Raw genomic sequence first — 17,642 nt, 5'->3', positions numbered from 1 at the left:
TCTGACAACTTCTTTAACAAAGACTTTAGCAGTTTCAATTGCTGATGGGGTCCCTTTCATAGGGATGAAATGTGACATCCTGGAGAGGCGGTCTACCACTACAAAAATAGATGAGAACCCCTCTGATGGAGGGAGCTCTACGATAAAGTCCATTGCGATTTTATCCCAGGGTCTCTCAGGAATGGGTAGAGGTCTTAATAGTCCCCATGCTTTGTTCTTGCTGTTCTTGTTCCTGAGACAGATTGAACATGAGCCAACATATTTCCTGCAGTCCTTTGCTAAACTAGGCCACCAGAAATGTCTCTGGATCAAATCCATGGTCTTGTATCCCCCAAAATGGCCGGCTAGTGGGTAGTCATGACACACTTGTAGGATGGTGGTACGTAAATTCTGTGGTATGAAAATTTTATTACCCCGCCAATAGACCCCATCGTTCTCCTGAAGGTCTGCATCCGGAGACAGAGAGACTTCCCTGGAAGCTTGACGGATCTGTGACATTAGGTCGGTTTGCATAAGTAGAAAATTTCCAGCCTGCAGGATGGTATCAGTTTGAGGTGGAACTTCAACTTCTGTAAACATACGCGATAACGCGTCAGGTTTCACATTCTTGGAGCCAGGCCGGTAGGTTATGTGGAAGTTAAACCGTGAAAAGAAAAGAGCCCACCTTGCTTGTCTGGGCCTGAGGCGTTTGGCGGTCCTGAGGTATTCCAAATTCTTGTGATCCGTGAAGATCAGTATTGGGTGTGTTGCTCCTTCCAAGAGGTACCGCCACTCTTCTAGAGCCAATTTGATTGCCAACAGTTCTCGGTCCCCCACATCATAGTTCCTCTCTGAAGGTCCCAACTTCTTTGAGAAGAAGGCCACAGGGTGCATTAGATTCTTGGGTCCTTGGCGCTGGGACAGGATGGCCCCTACGGCGCTTTCTGAGGCGTCCACCTCCAGGATGTATGGAAGAGCGGGGTCAGGGTGCTTTAATAACGGAGCTGAGGTAAAAAGTCCCTTTAACTTATCAAAGGCAGCTTGGGCTGCCTCTGTCCATTGAAAACGGTTCTGTTTCTTGGTGAGCTGGGTGATGGGCATGATGATACCAGAGAAGTTTTTAATTAACTTTCTGTAGAAATTAGAGAAGCCGACGAACCGTTGTACCCCTTTCTTATCAGTGGGAGGTGGCCAGGACGTTATGGCTGCGACTTTTTGAGGATCCATTGCCATACCTCCTGTAGAAATCACCAGTCCGAGGAAGTGGATGGTCTGTCGTTCGAATTCGCATTTCTCGGCCTTGGCATAGAGTCCATTCTGTCTTAGCCTCAGAAGGACTTGTTTCACATGGACACGGTGAAGATCTAGAGAGGCTGAGAAAACTAGGATATCGTCTAGGTAGACGATCATGAATAGATCTAGAAAGTCTCTGAATATATTATTCACAAAATGCTGGAAGGTTGCTGGAGCATTGCATAATCCGAAGGGCATGACGAGGTATTCAAAGTGGCCAAAACGAGTCCGGAAGGCCGTTTTCCACTCGTCTCCTTCCCTGACTCTGATCAGATTGTAAGCACCTCGTAAATCCAACTTGGTGAAGACTCTTGCAGAGCGGAGTCTCTGGAGCAATTCTGGAATCAGAGGCAAGGGGTAGCGATTTTTAACGGTGATCCGGTTTAACTCTCTGTAATCCACACATGGACGGAGCGAATGGTCTTTCTTTTCGACAAAGAATATTCCTGCCCCGGCTGGTGATGTTGAGTGACGGATGAACCCCTTCTTGAGGTTCTCATTCACGTAGTCTCTTAGGACTGCGAGTTCAGGCTCTGACAGAGGAAAGATCCTCCCAAATGGAATTTCTGCCCCTGGTAAAAGTTCAATCGGGCAATCGTAGGCCCGGTGCGGGGGAAGAGTATCGGCTTTCTGCTTGTCGAAAACATCCAAGAAATCATGGTACACGGATGGGACAAGGTCTTGGGATTCGGATACTGATTTGAGACAACCAATAACTGGAGCTGTGGTGTGGAGGATCTGGAGACAGTTTTTGAGACAGTAGGAGGATTGAAAGACTACCTGGCCGGTTGTCCAGTCTATCTGTGGGTTATGTGCTTGTAACCATGGTATTCCTAAGATGATCGGAAAAAGTGGTGAGGATATAACGTCCAGGCACAACAGTTCTTGGTGATTGGGTAAGATGTCGGCAGGCAAAGGTTGGGTTTCTTGGATGATAGGCCCAGATTTGATGTTGGACCCATCAGCTAATCGGATAAACAGTTTATGTTGCTTCGATCGCAGCGGGATGTTGTGTTGCAGGGCAAAGGCACGGTCAATGAAGCAACTGCAGGCACCGGAGTCAATTATGGCCTGGATCTGAAGCACCCCTTCTGGAAGCTGTAGAGAAACAGGAACAGCAATGTGAGTCATTCTTGCTGGAGTTAATGCATAACGATCAAGAAGAGGAGAGTCACACTTACGGGTCTTGTTGGGACACATATTGGCGTAATGACCGGCTTCCCCACAGTAGAGACAAAGGTTATTCATACGACGGCGTTGTTTTTCTTCCGGAGTCAAGGGTGCACGAAGCACACCCAACTGCATTGGTTCTGGAGGTTCAGTGGTAGGAGCAGACAGTGGGGGTGTGGAGGTAGGTAGGCGACTGGGTACTCTGGGTAGCATCCACATGGGCCGATACTGGCTGGTCCTTTCAGATCTTCGCTCCCTCAGCCGGCGATCGATCTGAATGGACAGTTGAATTAGTCCTTCGAGGGAATCGGGGATCCCCACACGAGCTAGTTCATCCTTGAGTGCCTCCGAAAGCCCTGAACGGAACTGAAAACGGAGAGCGGCGTCGTTCCAATGTGTTTCAGTACTCCACCGTTTAAAGTCTGTAACATAGTCCTCCACGGGCCTACGACCCTGTTGGAGGGTGTGGAGGCTGGCCTCGGCGGTGGTAGTACGCTGGGGATCATCATACAGTTTGGCCATTTCATCCAAAAAAGAGTCCATGGTACCCAGCAAGGGACTGGCCTGTTCCAGTAAATGATGGGCCCAGGTTTGAGGTTCTCCCTGCAGTAATGAAATGATGAACCCCACCTTGGTACTCTCCAAAGAAAAGGTGCGGGGCTGAAGCAAGAAGTACAAATGACAGGCATTCCTGAAGGCACGGAATTTGCTGCGGTCACCCATAAACTTCTCCGGGGCAGGAACTCGTGGTTCTGGGGGTGGCACCACTACTGTGGGTGTAGAAACTGGAGTTGATGATGCAGGTGCTGTGACCTGAGGTGCTGAGATGTTTGGAGAGAGAGATTCCACTCGTTGTTCAAGTCGCTGGTAGCCATCTTGCAGGCCCTGAACTGCCTGGGTGAGATTTGCGATCTGTTGACACAGAGCGTCCATAGCTGAGGCCCCCCTTTCAGACTCCATTTTGGCTGGATTGTACTGTCACGTACCTTACAGCGGAGTCTGAAATGACGAGGGCGGCCTCTTGCACGGTCCCGGTCCTAGCGTCCCTGGAGGTTGAGACAGGGTTGCTAGGGCGGCGGAAGGGTGCAGGTGCCTGCTGGCAGGATCAGAAGCCCAGAGGTCTTTGGAAGGAAGCTGAGGTGCTGATTCCTGGATGGATGCAGGAGAGGTCCAGCAGAGGAACTTGCAGGGTCACGGCAGGCAGGAGTTGGCAACGTGCTGGCAACGAGGTACACAATCGGCAGGCAGAGACGTGGTCAGGGACTGGCGGAGGTTGGCAACGAACTGGCAGCGGGGTACCGAATCAGGAGACAGAGCCGTAGTCAGGAGTCTAAGCCGGGTTCAATACAGGAAGCAAGGCAGGCAGAGATGTAGGGGTGATCCGAGAGGGTAGTCAAGGCAAGCAGAGGTTCAAGATCAGGGTCAAGTAAACAAGGCAACAGCAAGGGTTCAGGAACGAGCTGAGACAATCCAGCATTGATGCTAGTCTGCTGATCGTTTAAATAGGGCGCCTTGCGCCGTGATTCGTTGGAGTGCGGGCGTGCACACGCTGACGTGCCCTCGTTCGTACGATCGCATCACGTGCGTACCTAGTCCGGGGCTCGCTCGTTCTTCCCGTACGTCCGGCTGGCACCCGGGAACGAGCGTTTGTGATGGTTCTCTGACAGTTGCTTTCACAGTATGCTTCGGGTCATTGTCCATCTGCACTGTGAAGCACCGTCCAATGAGTTCTGAAGCATTTTGCTGAATATGAGCAGATAATATTGCCCGAAACACTTCAGAATTCATCCTGCTGCTTTTGTCGGCAGTCACATCATCAATAAAGACAAATTGGGTGAAATGTGCAGCGCTTATGTGATCATGTAAACCATAACAAATAATATGAGTACAAAAAACGTGAATAATAAATGATGTGCTCAAAAATACTCCAAGCAGTCCTCTATTATGACATGTGATGTCTATAAATAGAGGAACTTGGACGTGTGATGTCCAAAAAAGAAGAAAAAAGTCAGTGACAAGCTTCAATCATGTGTGATGATAATCCTCAACCACATGTGGATATAATATAGTGACAGTCTTTAACTTCAAATATGTATGGTGTAATAACTGTTAATAGTAGGTCCACCACCAAAGACACCAGAAGCTGCTTACCAAAGGGATTGAACTCAAATAGGTGTACACCTAGTAAGTCAATCAAGCTTTGTGGTATAATATACCAAGGGGATCAGATGCTCTATCCAGATATGACCTCCAGATGGACCTCCGAACAAATGTAAGGTATGGATGGACTCAGTAGATATAGGCAGTCAGCCCCATCATTAAAAGAAAGAGGAAGGCATATAGTGTAACTCCGTATGGAAATTTTAATACATAAAAAGCAAAGGAAATACACTCATGTGTTAGCAGTAAAATCAAGCGCTTGTATAAAAGAAGACAGTGGTCTCAGCATATCCTTCCGACGCGTTTCGACTTAGAAGTCATCATCTGGGGGCTCCCCAGATTTTACTGCTAACACATTTTCTTTGCTTTTTATGTATTAAAACCACAAATCTTGATTGACTCACTTGGTGTACACCTATTTGAGTTCAATCCCTTTGGTAAGCAGCTTCTGGTGTCTTTGGTGGTGGACCTACAATTAACTGTTATTACACCATACATATTTGAAGTTAAAGACTGTCACTATATTATATCCACATGTGGTTGAGGATTATCATCACACATGATTGAAGCTTGTCACTGACTTTTTTCTTCTTTTTTGGACATCACACGTCCAAGTTCCTTTGTTTATAGACATCACATGTCATAATAGAGGACTGCTTGGAGTATTTTTGAGCACATCATTTATTATTCACGTTTTTGTACTCATATTATTTGTTATGGTTTACATGATCACATAAGCGCTGCACATTTCACCCAATTTGTCATTTTTGCAACTTTATCCACTGCTGTGCTGGCTGCTTTAGTTTTTTTTTTTTTCTTTGAGACAGCGCGGTATATATTTGTTTATAATTTACATCATCAATAAATACAAGAGAACCAGTTCCATTGGCAGCCATACATGCCCACGCCATGACACTACCACCACCATGCTTCACTGATGAGGTGGTATGCTGGATCATGAGCAGTTCCTTTCCTTCTCATTTCCTTCTCTACACTCTTCTCTTCCCATCACTCTAGTACAAGTTGATCTTGGTCTCAGCAGCATTCCATGTCTCAGTAAAAGTGTTTATATAGCCAACCCCTGACAGGTTTTTCATTGCTGTCTGTAAACATCTTGTAGGTAGATGTATCCTGCATATTTCTCTTGTATTTATTGATGATGTGACTGCTGACAAAAGCAGCAGGATGAATTCTGAACTGTTTCGGGCAATATTATCTGCTCATATTCAGCAAAATGCTTCAGAACTCATTGGACGGCGCTTCACAGTGCAGATGGACAATGACCTGAAGCATACTGCGAAAGCAACCAAAGAGTTTTTTAAGGGAAAGAAGTGGAATGTTATGCAATGGCAAGTCAATCACCTGACTTGAATCTGATTGAGCATGCATTTCACTTGCTGAAGACAAAACTGAAAGGAAAATGCCCCAAGAACAAGCAGGAACTGAAGACAGTTGCAGAAGAGGCCTGGCAGAGCTACACCAGGGATGAAACCCAGCGTCTGGTGATGTCTATGCGTTCCAGACTTCAGGCTGTAATTGACTGCAAAGGATTTGCAACCAAGTATTAAAAAGTGAAAGTCTGATGGATGATTGTTAATCTGTCCCATTACTTTCGGTCCCTTAAAAAGTGGGAGGCACATATACAAACTGTTGTAATTCCTACACCGTTCACCTGATTTGGATGTAAATACCCTCAAATTAAAGCTGAAAGTCTGCAGTTAAAGCACATCTTGTTCGTTTCATTTCAAATCCATTGTGGTGGTGTATAGAGCCAAAAACATTAGAATTGTGTTGATGTCCCAATAATTATGGACCTGACTGTATGCGTGTATATATATCTTTTGTGTCCCCCAACGATTTCCAGAGCGCCGCTCAGGACTAAGGATGAGCTCAGGCATGCTATTGGATATACTGTATTTATCAGTGTATAACACGCACCTTCACTTTAAGAGGGAAGTTTCAGGAAAAAAAACGTAAATTTTAAAAAAAGAACTTTGAAGCAAAATAAGGGTCAGTGCCCATCAATGCAGCCTAATCAGTGCCCATCTGCAGCCTCACAAGTGCCATGAATGCAGCCTCACCATTGCCATGAATGCAGCCTCACCATTGCCATGAATGCAGCCTCAAGTACAGCCTCACCATTGCCATGAATGCAGCCTCAAATACAGCCTCACCATTGCCATGAGTGACTGCAGCCTCATGATTGACATGAATGTAGCCTCAAATGCAGCCTCACCATTGCATGAACGCAGCCTCACCGTTGACATGAATGCAGCCTCACCATTGACATGAATGCAGCCTCAACATTGCATGAATGCAGCCTTACCATTGCATTAATGCAGCCACACCATTGCATAAATGCAGCCTCACCATTGCATGAATGCAGTCTCACTATTGCCATTAATGCAGCCTTACCATTGCAAGAATGCAGCCTTGACATGAATGCAGCCTCAAAATTGCATGAATGCAGCCTCACCGTTGCCATCAGTGCAGCCTCGGAGGGGACAGGGAGGGGGGCAGGACGAGCGCCAACAGAATACATACAGGAGAATCTCCTGTTTTCTCAGCAGCCTCTTTAATACAAAGTCCTGCCTCCTATGATAGACAGAACAAACGTCCAATGACAGCCCAGGAGATGGGACTTCCTATTACATTATATATATATATATATATATATATATATATATATATATATATATATATATATATACATAAATACGGGTATATATCTTTTGTGGCCGCCCGCGGTGCTCGGGGATTTGTTGGGGGCCACAAAAGATATATATATATATATATATATATATATATATATATATATATATATATATATATATAGCCAAATTACCAGTGGGGCCATTTGAAACCAGAACGCAGGCCGCAATTGGCCCACGGGCCGGACTTTGGACATGCCTGCTCTAGGAAGTCCATGGTGATTTTACTGATAATTGGCAGACTACAGATGTGGTCAAGATCAAGAAGTTTAAATGCCAACTGAGATATAATTTGAACTCGGTAATTTTTTAGCATTGGCGTTGTTTCAACTAGGAAAATATTGAATAATAAAAATTGACCTCCACTCATTTCAATGTATTAAATGAGGGGTTAAAAATAAATCTGTATTTTCTCATCGGCCCTCTTCATTTCATAACACCACTTAAAGTTGTTGGCCAGTAAGCCTTATGTGCTAAGCTGGTATTGTTCACAAAAGTAGTATTTTGTAGGTCTCTTTTCTGCCATGTGCTTTTGCTGACTTTCAATGTAAAACAATAACATTTAATAAATCTGGAAATAAAGCAAACAAGGGACATTGGAATACCAATTATAATTAGATTCTAATGGCCACAATAAGCTTCAAATCAGATTCAGGCGAGTTGTAGAATGGAAAGGATTAAAGTGGTATTAAACCCAAAAGCAATTATTTATTGCAGCTGCTGTGCCTCCTGTGCTCCTTCATCTAGAGTGGTCTCTCACTAATACAGGGGGTGTGTTACTGGGCATACCAATATAAACGTGTTGCGCTATATGTAAAAACAAGTGAAAAGTAACTAAATTGATATATCAACATATGAAAGAAACAGACATAAGCCCCATAAATCCACAAGGATATTAAATTAAAAAAAGACCAAAATAATCGTGAAAAAGTGCTCAAAAAAGTCCAAATTAATTGTGAAAGGTGATCATGGGGAAATTCTTCCACATACAGTGTCACCAGCAGCCACCGTGCACCCGAGGTGTAATAGTTGCTTACTTACCAGATCAACATGACCCTCTTTCTCAACAGAAGTCATGTACAGCTCACATCATGTAACACTTGTGTGGTCTCAGCGGATCTAACACTTCAATCTCCCCTAGCGCTCTCCTGACATCTGGGTCTCTGCCACTAGCCAAATCAACTGGACTTCACCCGAGGGGTATTCATAAAAAGAAGAGAAGAAAGGCACCTGTCCATAGTGCAATAAAAGATGGTATAATTTATTAAAAAAAAAAATTACACTCACATATGCGGATGTAAACAAAAAGCGCCAAGCTGGCAAGGATGTTCACTTCCGGGAACGCGATGACGCCAGCAACATGTCTCTTACCGACGCGTTTCCTCACAATGAGGCGTCCTCTAGGGCTGCAGGAGCTGTGCTGTGGCATGGCGTATATAAGCAGAATATGGTAAACCAAGCCTCTTTCTCATTGTGAACCCAGGCCGCAAATTGAACTCACACAGAGCCTCGGGTTCGCCCCAATTAACTGGGCAGATCACCAGGTGAGAAAAGAGGGGGAAAAAAGAAAAGAAAACTGAAGCAGCCACCATCTCTAATCGTTGGTAAGCTGCAATTTAATACATTTTTGGTTTTGGGTTTAATACTGCTTTAATTCAGGCATCTTTAGTGTTATATGCAGTGACCTACTTGTATTGATCTATGAGCAGCACTGAGGATGCTACCTTGCCAATGACAATATTTCTATACAGCACTATAGACACATGAGTCATAGAGCAGACAGGTCAGTGCCCGTCAAGCCCTTAAACTGCTGCTTATATGCCTATTGTTTGCATCTCCACAGATCATAGCAGCCAAAAGACGTGAACATACAAAACAAATGTTTAAAGTTTATTTTACATATTTATACATAAAACTTTTGAAGGTGACCTTTGTTTTCAATCCAATTGAATATTATAATAGCACATCTAAAAATGGAAGTCAGATAATCAACATTCACAAAATGTTGAGAACTGAACTGAATTATACAAGATACAGAAAGCTACAACTTTACGATGAGGCAGGCATGTAGTTGTTGACTTTTAGCACCGTCAATAACATTTGTGTTTGAGAACTACAGTGAAGAATAAAAGGTAAAATACTGATCAACTTAAAACTTTCCAAATGAAAAAAATAAATACATTTTAAACTATTATATCTCTCTTTCTCTCATAATCTGTAATGGCATAAGTACTGTACATATATAGTTTCTTAATAAAATGCCTGGTAGTGAGTGGCACAAGTAAAAAGTTAAAATAAATTAGGAAGCAGAGGCCAAATCACTGGACAAAAAGCTTCAGACATCAAAGACTAACACTGATTTTCCTTGTGTATCATCTTTAGCATCAGCATTTTGACAACCACAATAGCAAAATAAAAGTTTAGCTTGTTCCTAATGTTCAATGGCTTTTTGCTTTATTTTGTAGGCATCTTTTCTGCCATGTGCTTCTGCTGACTTTCAGCATGTCTGTGAAAAGAAAAACAACAAGGCAAGTGTGTTATTTTTGCAGAACTTACAATGCTGCAGAAAACAGTACAACATAGGCTGTAAATAGTATGCAAAGAAATGCAGGTTAAGCACTCGTGTATTGCATATATCATTGCACTGTGTAAAGTGATGACTGAAGCTTTCAGAATGCCTTTTCCATTTTTTTTTTTTTCACAGGATGAAAATTTATTAAAATCAAAAGCTAACTCAATTTCTTATGAGTGCCTAGGGCACACTGTCATTCAGCTGAATTGAGACATTTGGCAAGCACTGGCAACTTGCAAAGCTTGCCAAACGTTTCTGGGGCAATAAAAGCGTGAATGCATTCTGAATTTTGTGTGTACTAGACTGTTTGCTTATATGTTACAGAACAGGCATTGGCTCTGGAAAACTGTAAGCGAATGCCTGTTCTTTACCGCCGCCTGAATTAGGTCTTAATGAATCAAAGCTGAAAATGTATGAACAAGCCTGAAGAGACTCTGAAGCAGCAGGAATATCTGCTATAAGACTGTGTACCTACAGGGGGCAGTAAGCTTACCACATATAGGTAAAGGGATTAAGGTGGACCTTCACTCTCCCCCTCCTTTCACACAATCCCCAATTATTATTTTTTTTTAAATACCCATTTTTGGGTAAACAGCTGGCACGTCTGACTTACTTTTTTTTTTTTTTTTAACTAGGAGAGAGTGAAGTAGCCCCAGCTGCTCGCAGCCTCCTGGGATACCCTCATCACACATCTCAAGAGGCTTCCATACAGCTTGGAGAACAGAAAAACCCTAATTGACATGAACAGACTTTATGCATGCTAAAATGAGTGTAAATAAAGGTATACACAACACAGGAGTATTACTTTGTGTATACAGTAATGCCCCGTACACACGGTTGGATAGGACCTTGTTGTGGGAAATTTCGACCGTGTGTGGGCTTCATCACACATTTTCCATCGGATTTTCCGACACACAAAGTTTGAGAGCAGGATATAAAATTTTCCGACAACAAAATCCGTTGTCGGAAATTCCGATCGTGTGTACACAAATCCGACAGACAAAGTGCCACACATGCTCAGAATAAATAAAGAGATGAAAGCTATTGGCCACTGCTCCGTTTATAGTCCCGACGTACGTGTTTTACGTCACCGCGTTTAGAACGATCGGATTTGACGACAACTTTGTGTGACCGTGTGTATGCAAGACAAGTTTGAGCCAACATCCGTTGGAAAAAATCCTAGGATTTTGTTGTCGGAATGTCCGAACAAAGTCCGACCGTGTGTACGGGGCATAAAACATCAGTACTTTAGTAATTTGATTATATAGTGTTTCTCTCCCTCACTCAGCTAATAAAACCCCAGTGCTGAGGAGACAATGATGATGAGGGCAAACAAAGGTACTGTGCTGGCACCCAATGTCTTCTTTATCAATTGATGACATCACTGGCTTTTATTATCCTGGAGGCTTAGAAGGTTGTAATGATGCACAATGAAAACTTTTTTCTTTGTGTAACTAAAAGGCAGGCTTGATTCACCTGCTGGCTTGTGTACAATTTTTGGGCAATTTTTAGACATTTTGCTAAGGCTCCCCTGAAGAAAAAGGCTGTGCTGTTCCACTTTAGTGCACTTTATGTTAGTTATACAGAGATTGTAAACAGTGCCTTTTCTTTACCAGCAGGTGGCAGTATTGTACCATATTTTAACTAGAGTTTGGACCTTACTTTGCTCTGGAATATTCTTACACGAGAAATGAAAAAGCATCAATTTACCGAGTCAAGTCTTCAATATCTACAAGCATTGCATCTTGTTCCATGTGCAATTCATCCCGGATCAGAAGAAGTTGAACCAGTTCTTCATTCAAGCCTGAAAAAACACAGGAGGGTTACAATAGGTTACAATAGCCTCGGTTATATTTTAGGCACAAAGACTATGCAGTGATTATATGGATAGAGTGTAACGTGTGGCCAGATTTACAGATTAAGGGCCCACTGTTCCCCACTAGAGAAATAATGCACTAAGGTTTTGCAGAGCAATAATGATGTGCAAAGTACAAAAACCAATAAAAAATAACAATTGTATATTTGTTGACTTAAAGCTGAAATCAGATTGAAATCACAGCAAACTAAATGATCACATTATTATTCAGAATTTATAAAGCACCAACAACTTGTGCAGCACTTTAAAAAATAAAAGGAAAACAAAAGAGTTTCAATACAAGATGGGACAAACTGCCCTGCTCATGATGACCCATATGAAGGAAAGGATGCAGGATGGTACCAAATTAACAACACCTAAGTCTTAAGGGCTCATTCACCTACATAGATCAACGTGAGCTCAACGCTAGGGTACATAAAAAAAGCGACACCAACCTGCATATATATCCTTAAAAATAACTTATTTTATTTTCTCAATTTTGGTCTGCTCAATATACCACTGAAAGTGTTATACAGGATCTGTTACAGTGCAAAAATACCTACAGATCTTGCCAAAAATCTAGTAAGCTTTTAACTTTCTGTGCACTCTGCAGTGTTATATCAAGCAACCCTGCTCTGTAAATTGCATGACACCTCACACTATGTCATGGAGATGGGAAAAGAGGGGGCATTCTGTTGTCCTAACATAGGTCCTGTCCCAGAGTAACATTGCTGTTCCTCCTTAGATACAGTACAGGGAATGAGTGTTGTAAGCTTAGTTACTGCAGGATGACCAGGTGGAAAAAGTCACAAAGAATACCAATGAGAGCTGCAGGTGTAAATCCAGGAAGTGAACAGGCAGCGGCTTCAGCTGCCCACAGTTAAAATGGATGCAGCCAGACTCGGTAGAGGGAGATTTCTGCGGCATATTTGGCAAGTACAGAATCACAGTATATATAAATAATATGCAAAGTAGTTGGGAAGCTTCAGAATGGCAAAGCTGTTTTTATTACAATTTGTGAGAGCAGACTGCAGTTCCTCTTTAATAAATATTCATAGGATTTATTTATTTTTAGTTATGAAAAAAATAGAAATATAGCGAAATAAATAAAAGTTTATAAAGGTAGGGGAATGGGATTGACCTGGATTGTAAGCTCTAATGAGCAGGGCCCTCTGACTCCTCCTGTATTGAATTGTATTGTAATTGTACTGTCTGCCCTCATGTTGTAAAGTGCTGCGCAACTATTGGCACTACAAAAAAATCCTTTATAATAATAATACAAATAATAATTTGTGCATAAAATTGGACTAGTGCTGAGACTCATTTAAGAATCCTATGTTTACAGATCTAAGCTATATATAAGTGCCGGTTCACACAGGAGCGACTTGTCAGGTGACCTAGCCGCCTGATAGATCAAAGATATAAACCAAACGTGTAGCGCTGAAGGAAAGATTGAGGCACTTGCAAAATGGCAAGATATGAAGTCAGTGCCCTGTATACAGTATGACAAAAATATAATAAATTATCTCACATTAGAATCATACAAACAAACACATATAATGTATTATAAGAAAGTCCGTGAATGGAAGACTGAATGGGTCACCAATGTTGAGTGATATATGCACCACCTTCACCGACTAAAGGCCACAAAGTCTCTAGGTAGACAACAGATGACCGATTTGTTGCAATTCAAACATATCCAGGATAAATAATGTATGGATGAGTCAACTCCAGTGCATCACACCACAGTGTCTTCACACCCGTGCAAATCACTCAGATAATATAGCTGAAGGCTTACCAGAGGGTTTGAACCCTAAACAGTATACACTGTGAGGGTCAAACCAACTTTTATTGCTCACTGGCAATGATGGGAAGACTTTAACATCATGAAGAGATCACAGGGGTTCCGTGAGGCTATATCTTCTCCAGAAGTGATCAAACATCGTCCCATGTGTGGCTCATAAAGAATATATAAAGAGCCACATAGTGTGATACCGTAAAAGTAATGATTTATTAAAAAGAAGAATTTACACTTACATGATAAGGAAGTAAAAAAGCGCTTATACATAAAAAAGGCAGCAGTGGAGTCCTCCCGACGCGTTTCGTCTGAATAGACTTCGTCTTGGGGTACTCACCACTGCAGCCTGACTCCATAATATAGGTGCTGTGATCATGTTGAAGTGACTCCAGCCTGTTCGATTAAGCAAATTAGCACTTCCGGGTTCCCAAAATGGCGGACCCGCGTGCGTTCCAGGACTCTCTTTGATGGATATGTCATGCGTTCCACTTAATATTGAGCCTAATAATCACATTGTATGTAACTTAAATTTGGTTCCTATTGATAGGCCATAATAGAGAGCTTATTAATATAAGAAGTCCCCATTATATAAAATCTTTAAATTTACTTATTTGCCGATGTCTGCAGAGGAAGGGTCCCAGCGAGACTAGCGGTGTAACATTATCCCGCGAGACATGAAGTGCGATCGTGTGAACATCGGAGTTTGCGTTCTCCCGCGAGACTAGCGTTGTGACGTTATCTCGCGAGACCGGAAGTGCGATCGTATGAGCATCGGAGTTTGCGTTCCAACCCTAATAGGCCGGAAACCCACGATGCATTCACTCCCAGCATCCCTAACAGCCGGAATTCTCGACGTGCTCCGTTGGAAACATCTCCCGGCGTGAGGATGTGACGTCAAGACGTGAGAGCGGAAGATCTCAGGATGTGCGTTCCAGCTAAGAATAGCCGGAAGATATTAATACCGCCCAAATAATGGAAAAGCCTCAAATGCCAGATTAAATGTAACAAATGAAAACATATATTATACCTAGTGTCATCCCGAAGTAATAACAACTTCACAAGTTCAGGCATATATCAACACAATACCTCGTACGGGAAGACATACAGAGGTTATAGCTGTTTGTCAATAGGCCCTGTTCTCATAGTTATATTAAATGAAACCTTTATGTGTAGGGCTAAGGCAACTAATCAATCCAAATAGTTGTAAAATAAATAGTTAACCAAAGAGTTAACATAAAGTGAGTGTAAATAAGATATAGATAAACACCCTAGTTATACACGGCCATATATAAAGACGGGAATATTAGAGGGATATATATATAAGGAACCCGTAAGGCCAAATTAGTGAGGGGAGTCGAATAAACTGGAATCACCTGCACATTGTTAACATCTGTAATTCACATCTGAAACATCTAGGTGGATATTTCATATAGACACAGTAATAAATAATGTATAATAATTACACATATTATGAATTCCATGATTCATCTAGAAAGGCGTTAACGTCAATCTCTACATTGAGCCCCTGAGGGAAAAACGTCTGTAGCTCGTATGCCCAAAACATTTCCAAGCGGGATACTCCCCTTATTTTCGCACCCCCTCTCCAGGGAGGCGTATATTTGTCAATAATGACAAACTTAGATCCCTCTGGATTCCCGCCATGGAATTCTTTGTAATGTCTCGGAACCGTATGCTTGGGGTCTCTATTCTTAATTAAGGCAATATGTTCGCCCACCCTAATAGAAAATGTCCTGGTGGTACGGCCTATATACTGTTTTTGGCAGGGACAGGTGATGAGATACACTACAAATTTCGTACTGCAAGTGCAGAACGGTTTTATGGTGTATCTCCTTCCTGTAGTAGTGGAAGTAAACTCTGTCACTTTGCGTGTCCTAATGGTATTATGTTGACACACTACACACTTCCTGCAGGGAAAGAAGCCCGTCCAGTCATGAAAGAACAGGGGGCGAGTAGGAGGATTTATAATATTAGGGGCTACCCGACCCTTTAATGATGGTGCACCCCTAAAAATGACACTGGCTTCTTCTGGAATGAGTGGTCCCAAAACATTGTCTTGTTTGAGAACCGTCGGGTTCTCTCATAGGTTTGACTTCCAACAAAGATTTCCTGTCTATATTAATAGTTCTTTGAATCTCTTGGTCTAGGCCATCGTTGTCATACCCCTTATCTATGAATCTAGATTTTAAAACCTTGGCCTGTTCTAAAAATACCTCTATGTCCGTGCAGTTACGTCGGAGTCTCAAAAACTGGCTCCGAGGGACCGCATTGAGCCATGAGACGTGATGACAACTGTCAACGGGAATAAACCCGTTGCGGTCAGTCGGTTTGAAATATGTACTGAATCTAAATTGCTTATTTACTAGCTCTATCTGCAAATCCAGAAAATGGATTTTAGTTTCACTGGCTTCATACGACAAAGATATACCTCTATCATTTGCATTCAGATTTGCGAAAAACTCATCAAGTGTCTCCCTGGTACCACTCCATAGGAGAAGGATGTCGTCTATGTACCTGGTCCACAGAACCAGCGAACTGGTTTCGTGGGCATAGACGACATCCTCCTCCCACTTGGCCATGAATAGGTTCGCGAGACTAGGCGCGAATTTCGCCCCCATAGCAACTCCACGTTGTTGGAGATAAAAATCATGGTTAAACCAAAAATAATTATGTTTGGCTGCAAATTCCAGTAATTCCACAAGATAATCGCACTGGAAAGAGGCTAGGGAGTGTTCCTGGGCCAGAAAATATTTCACAGCGTCGATCCCCTTATCGTGTGGTATGCACGTGTACAATGATGCCAGGGGGGCAGACAGGGTCCTTATGGACTTTCGGCAAATAGTAGATAGTGGGAATTCGGGGTGCGGAAGGAATCAAAAAGTCCCTTTCCCTTTTGTTCAAAATGTTCAGCTCGTAGCCCTTTAAGACAAGTTCCTGAAGTTCTTGTTTATATTTATGTGTAGGATTATTAGGTAACATTTGGTAAGTGCCTGGTTCATTCAGAATGCGATGCATTTCTGTCTCATACTGACTTTTGTCCAAAATGACTATACCCCCCCCTTTGTCCGCCGGGCGAACCACAAGATCCTTACGTGCGCACAAAGACTCTAAACCCCCTTTTAACAATGGGGAATGGTGAGTGCGTTTCAATGGTAATTTGGCTAAATCTCGTAAGACAAGGTCCCTAAAAATTTTTACAGCTGGTGCTATGGGGACCGGAGGAGAGAACAAGGAGGGATTGGATAAACTGGAATGAACGGTTCCGGATGTAGCTGCCGGAAAATCCGTGCGCACAGGATTTGATATCAAATACCTCTGAATGTTAACCTTGCGTATATATTTATGAACGTCCATGAATGTGTGGAACTTATCTAGTTTTTTAGGAGGGGCATATTTAAGACCCTTGTCTAATACGGATAGTTCTGCTTCGGTAAGGGTTTGTGAGCTTAAATTATAAACACCTTGGCCTCTTATACTCTTGGCCTTTTTTCTTTTTTGTAATCTCCTCCCCCCTCTGCACCCTCTCTTTGATCTGGGCCTCGTTTTCTCGAGTGTGGAGCCTCGCGAAAAACCTGATTCCTGTGTGCATATGAATTATGTAGGTACGGATCTTGGTCATAGTCCTCTCTTCTGTATGCTGGACTATAGACCTCCCTAAGGGGTGAATATCTGTTATGGGTACGTATAGGGGAGGAGTAACTATGGTAAGATTCCCCTCTGCGTTGAGAATCTGAACCCATTCTATGTTCCCTAGGGGAGGGATGATAAGAAGTGTATTGAGAGTTGGTATCCAAATGGTAACTCCTATTATGAGAATTACCTCTACCTCCTCTTTTTCCTCTCAGGTTGTGTCTACCCCTCCGTGAAGGGTGGGGGCTATAGTGTTGTACCACTTGTTGGGATACATGCGGTATCACATCATGTTTGATACTACCTCTCTGAGATCCACGGCCACGAGAATGTGTACTCGTAGTTTGAGATTGTACAGTAGAGGCGTTCAATGTTGGGGGACTACTTGATGGTGCAGTACTCCCTATGGTGTTAGAGGAAACTTCCATAGGTGGGGTGGCTTGAAGGATTTTTTGC

At 42.7% G+C, this 17,642-nt stretch overlaps 1 protein-coding gene across 1 annotated transcript in view; it reads right to left on the bottom strand.

Moving 5' to 3' along the window:
- Positions 1 to 9,182: 9,182 nt before the first annotated feature.
- SCHIP1 (schwannomin interacting protein 1) overlaps positions 9,183 to 17,642 on the bottom strand; it is a gene marked incomplete in the record, with an annotated part of 263,056 nt that continues 254,596 nt past the window's right edge. The window contains 2 exon segments of the mRNA XM_073626105.1: positions 9,183 to 9,819; positions 11,596 to 11,689. Of these exon segments, the coding sequence (XP_073482206.1) occupies positions 9,768 to 9,819; positions 11,596 to 11,689 (146 nt within the window).

The sequence above is a fragment of the Aquarana catesbeiana genome, linkage group LG04, assembly GCF_042186555.1.
Source record: "Aquarana catesbeiana isolate 2022-GZ linkage group LG04, ASM4218655v1, whole genome shotgun sequence".
Taxonomy (NCBI): domain Eukaryota; kingdom Metazoa; phylum Chordata; class Amphibia; order Anura; family Ranidae; genus Aquarana; species Aquarana catesbeiana.
Note: the sequence above shows the minus strand (reverse complement) of the source record. Positions and strands in the feature narration are given on the sequence as shown.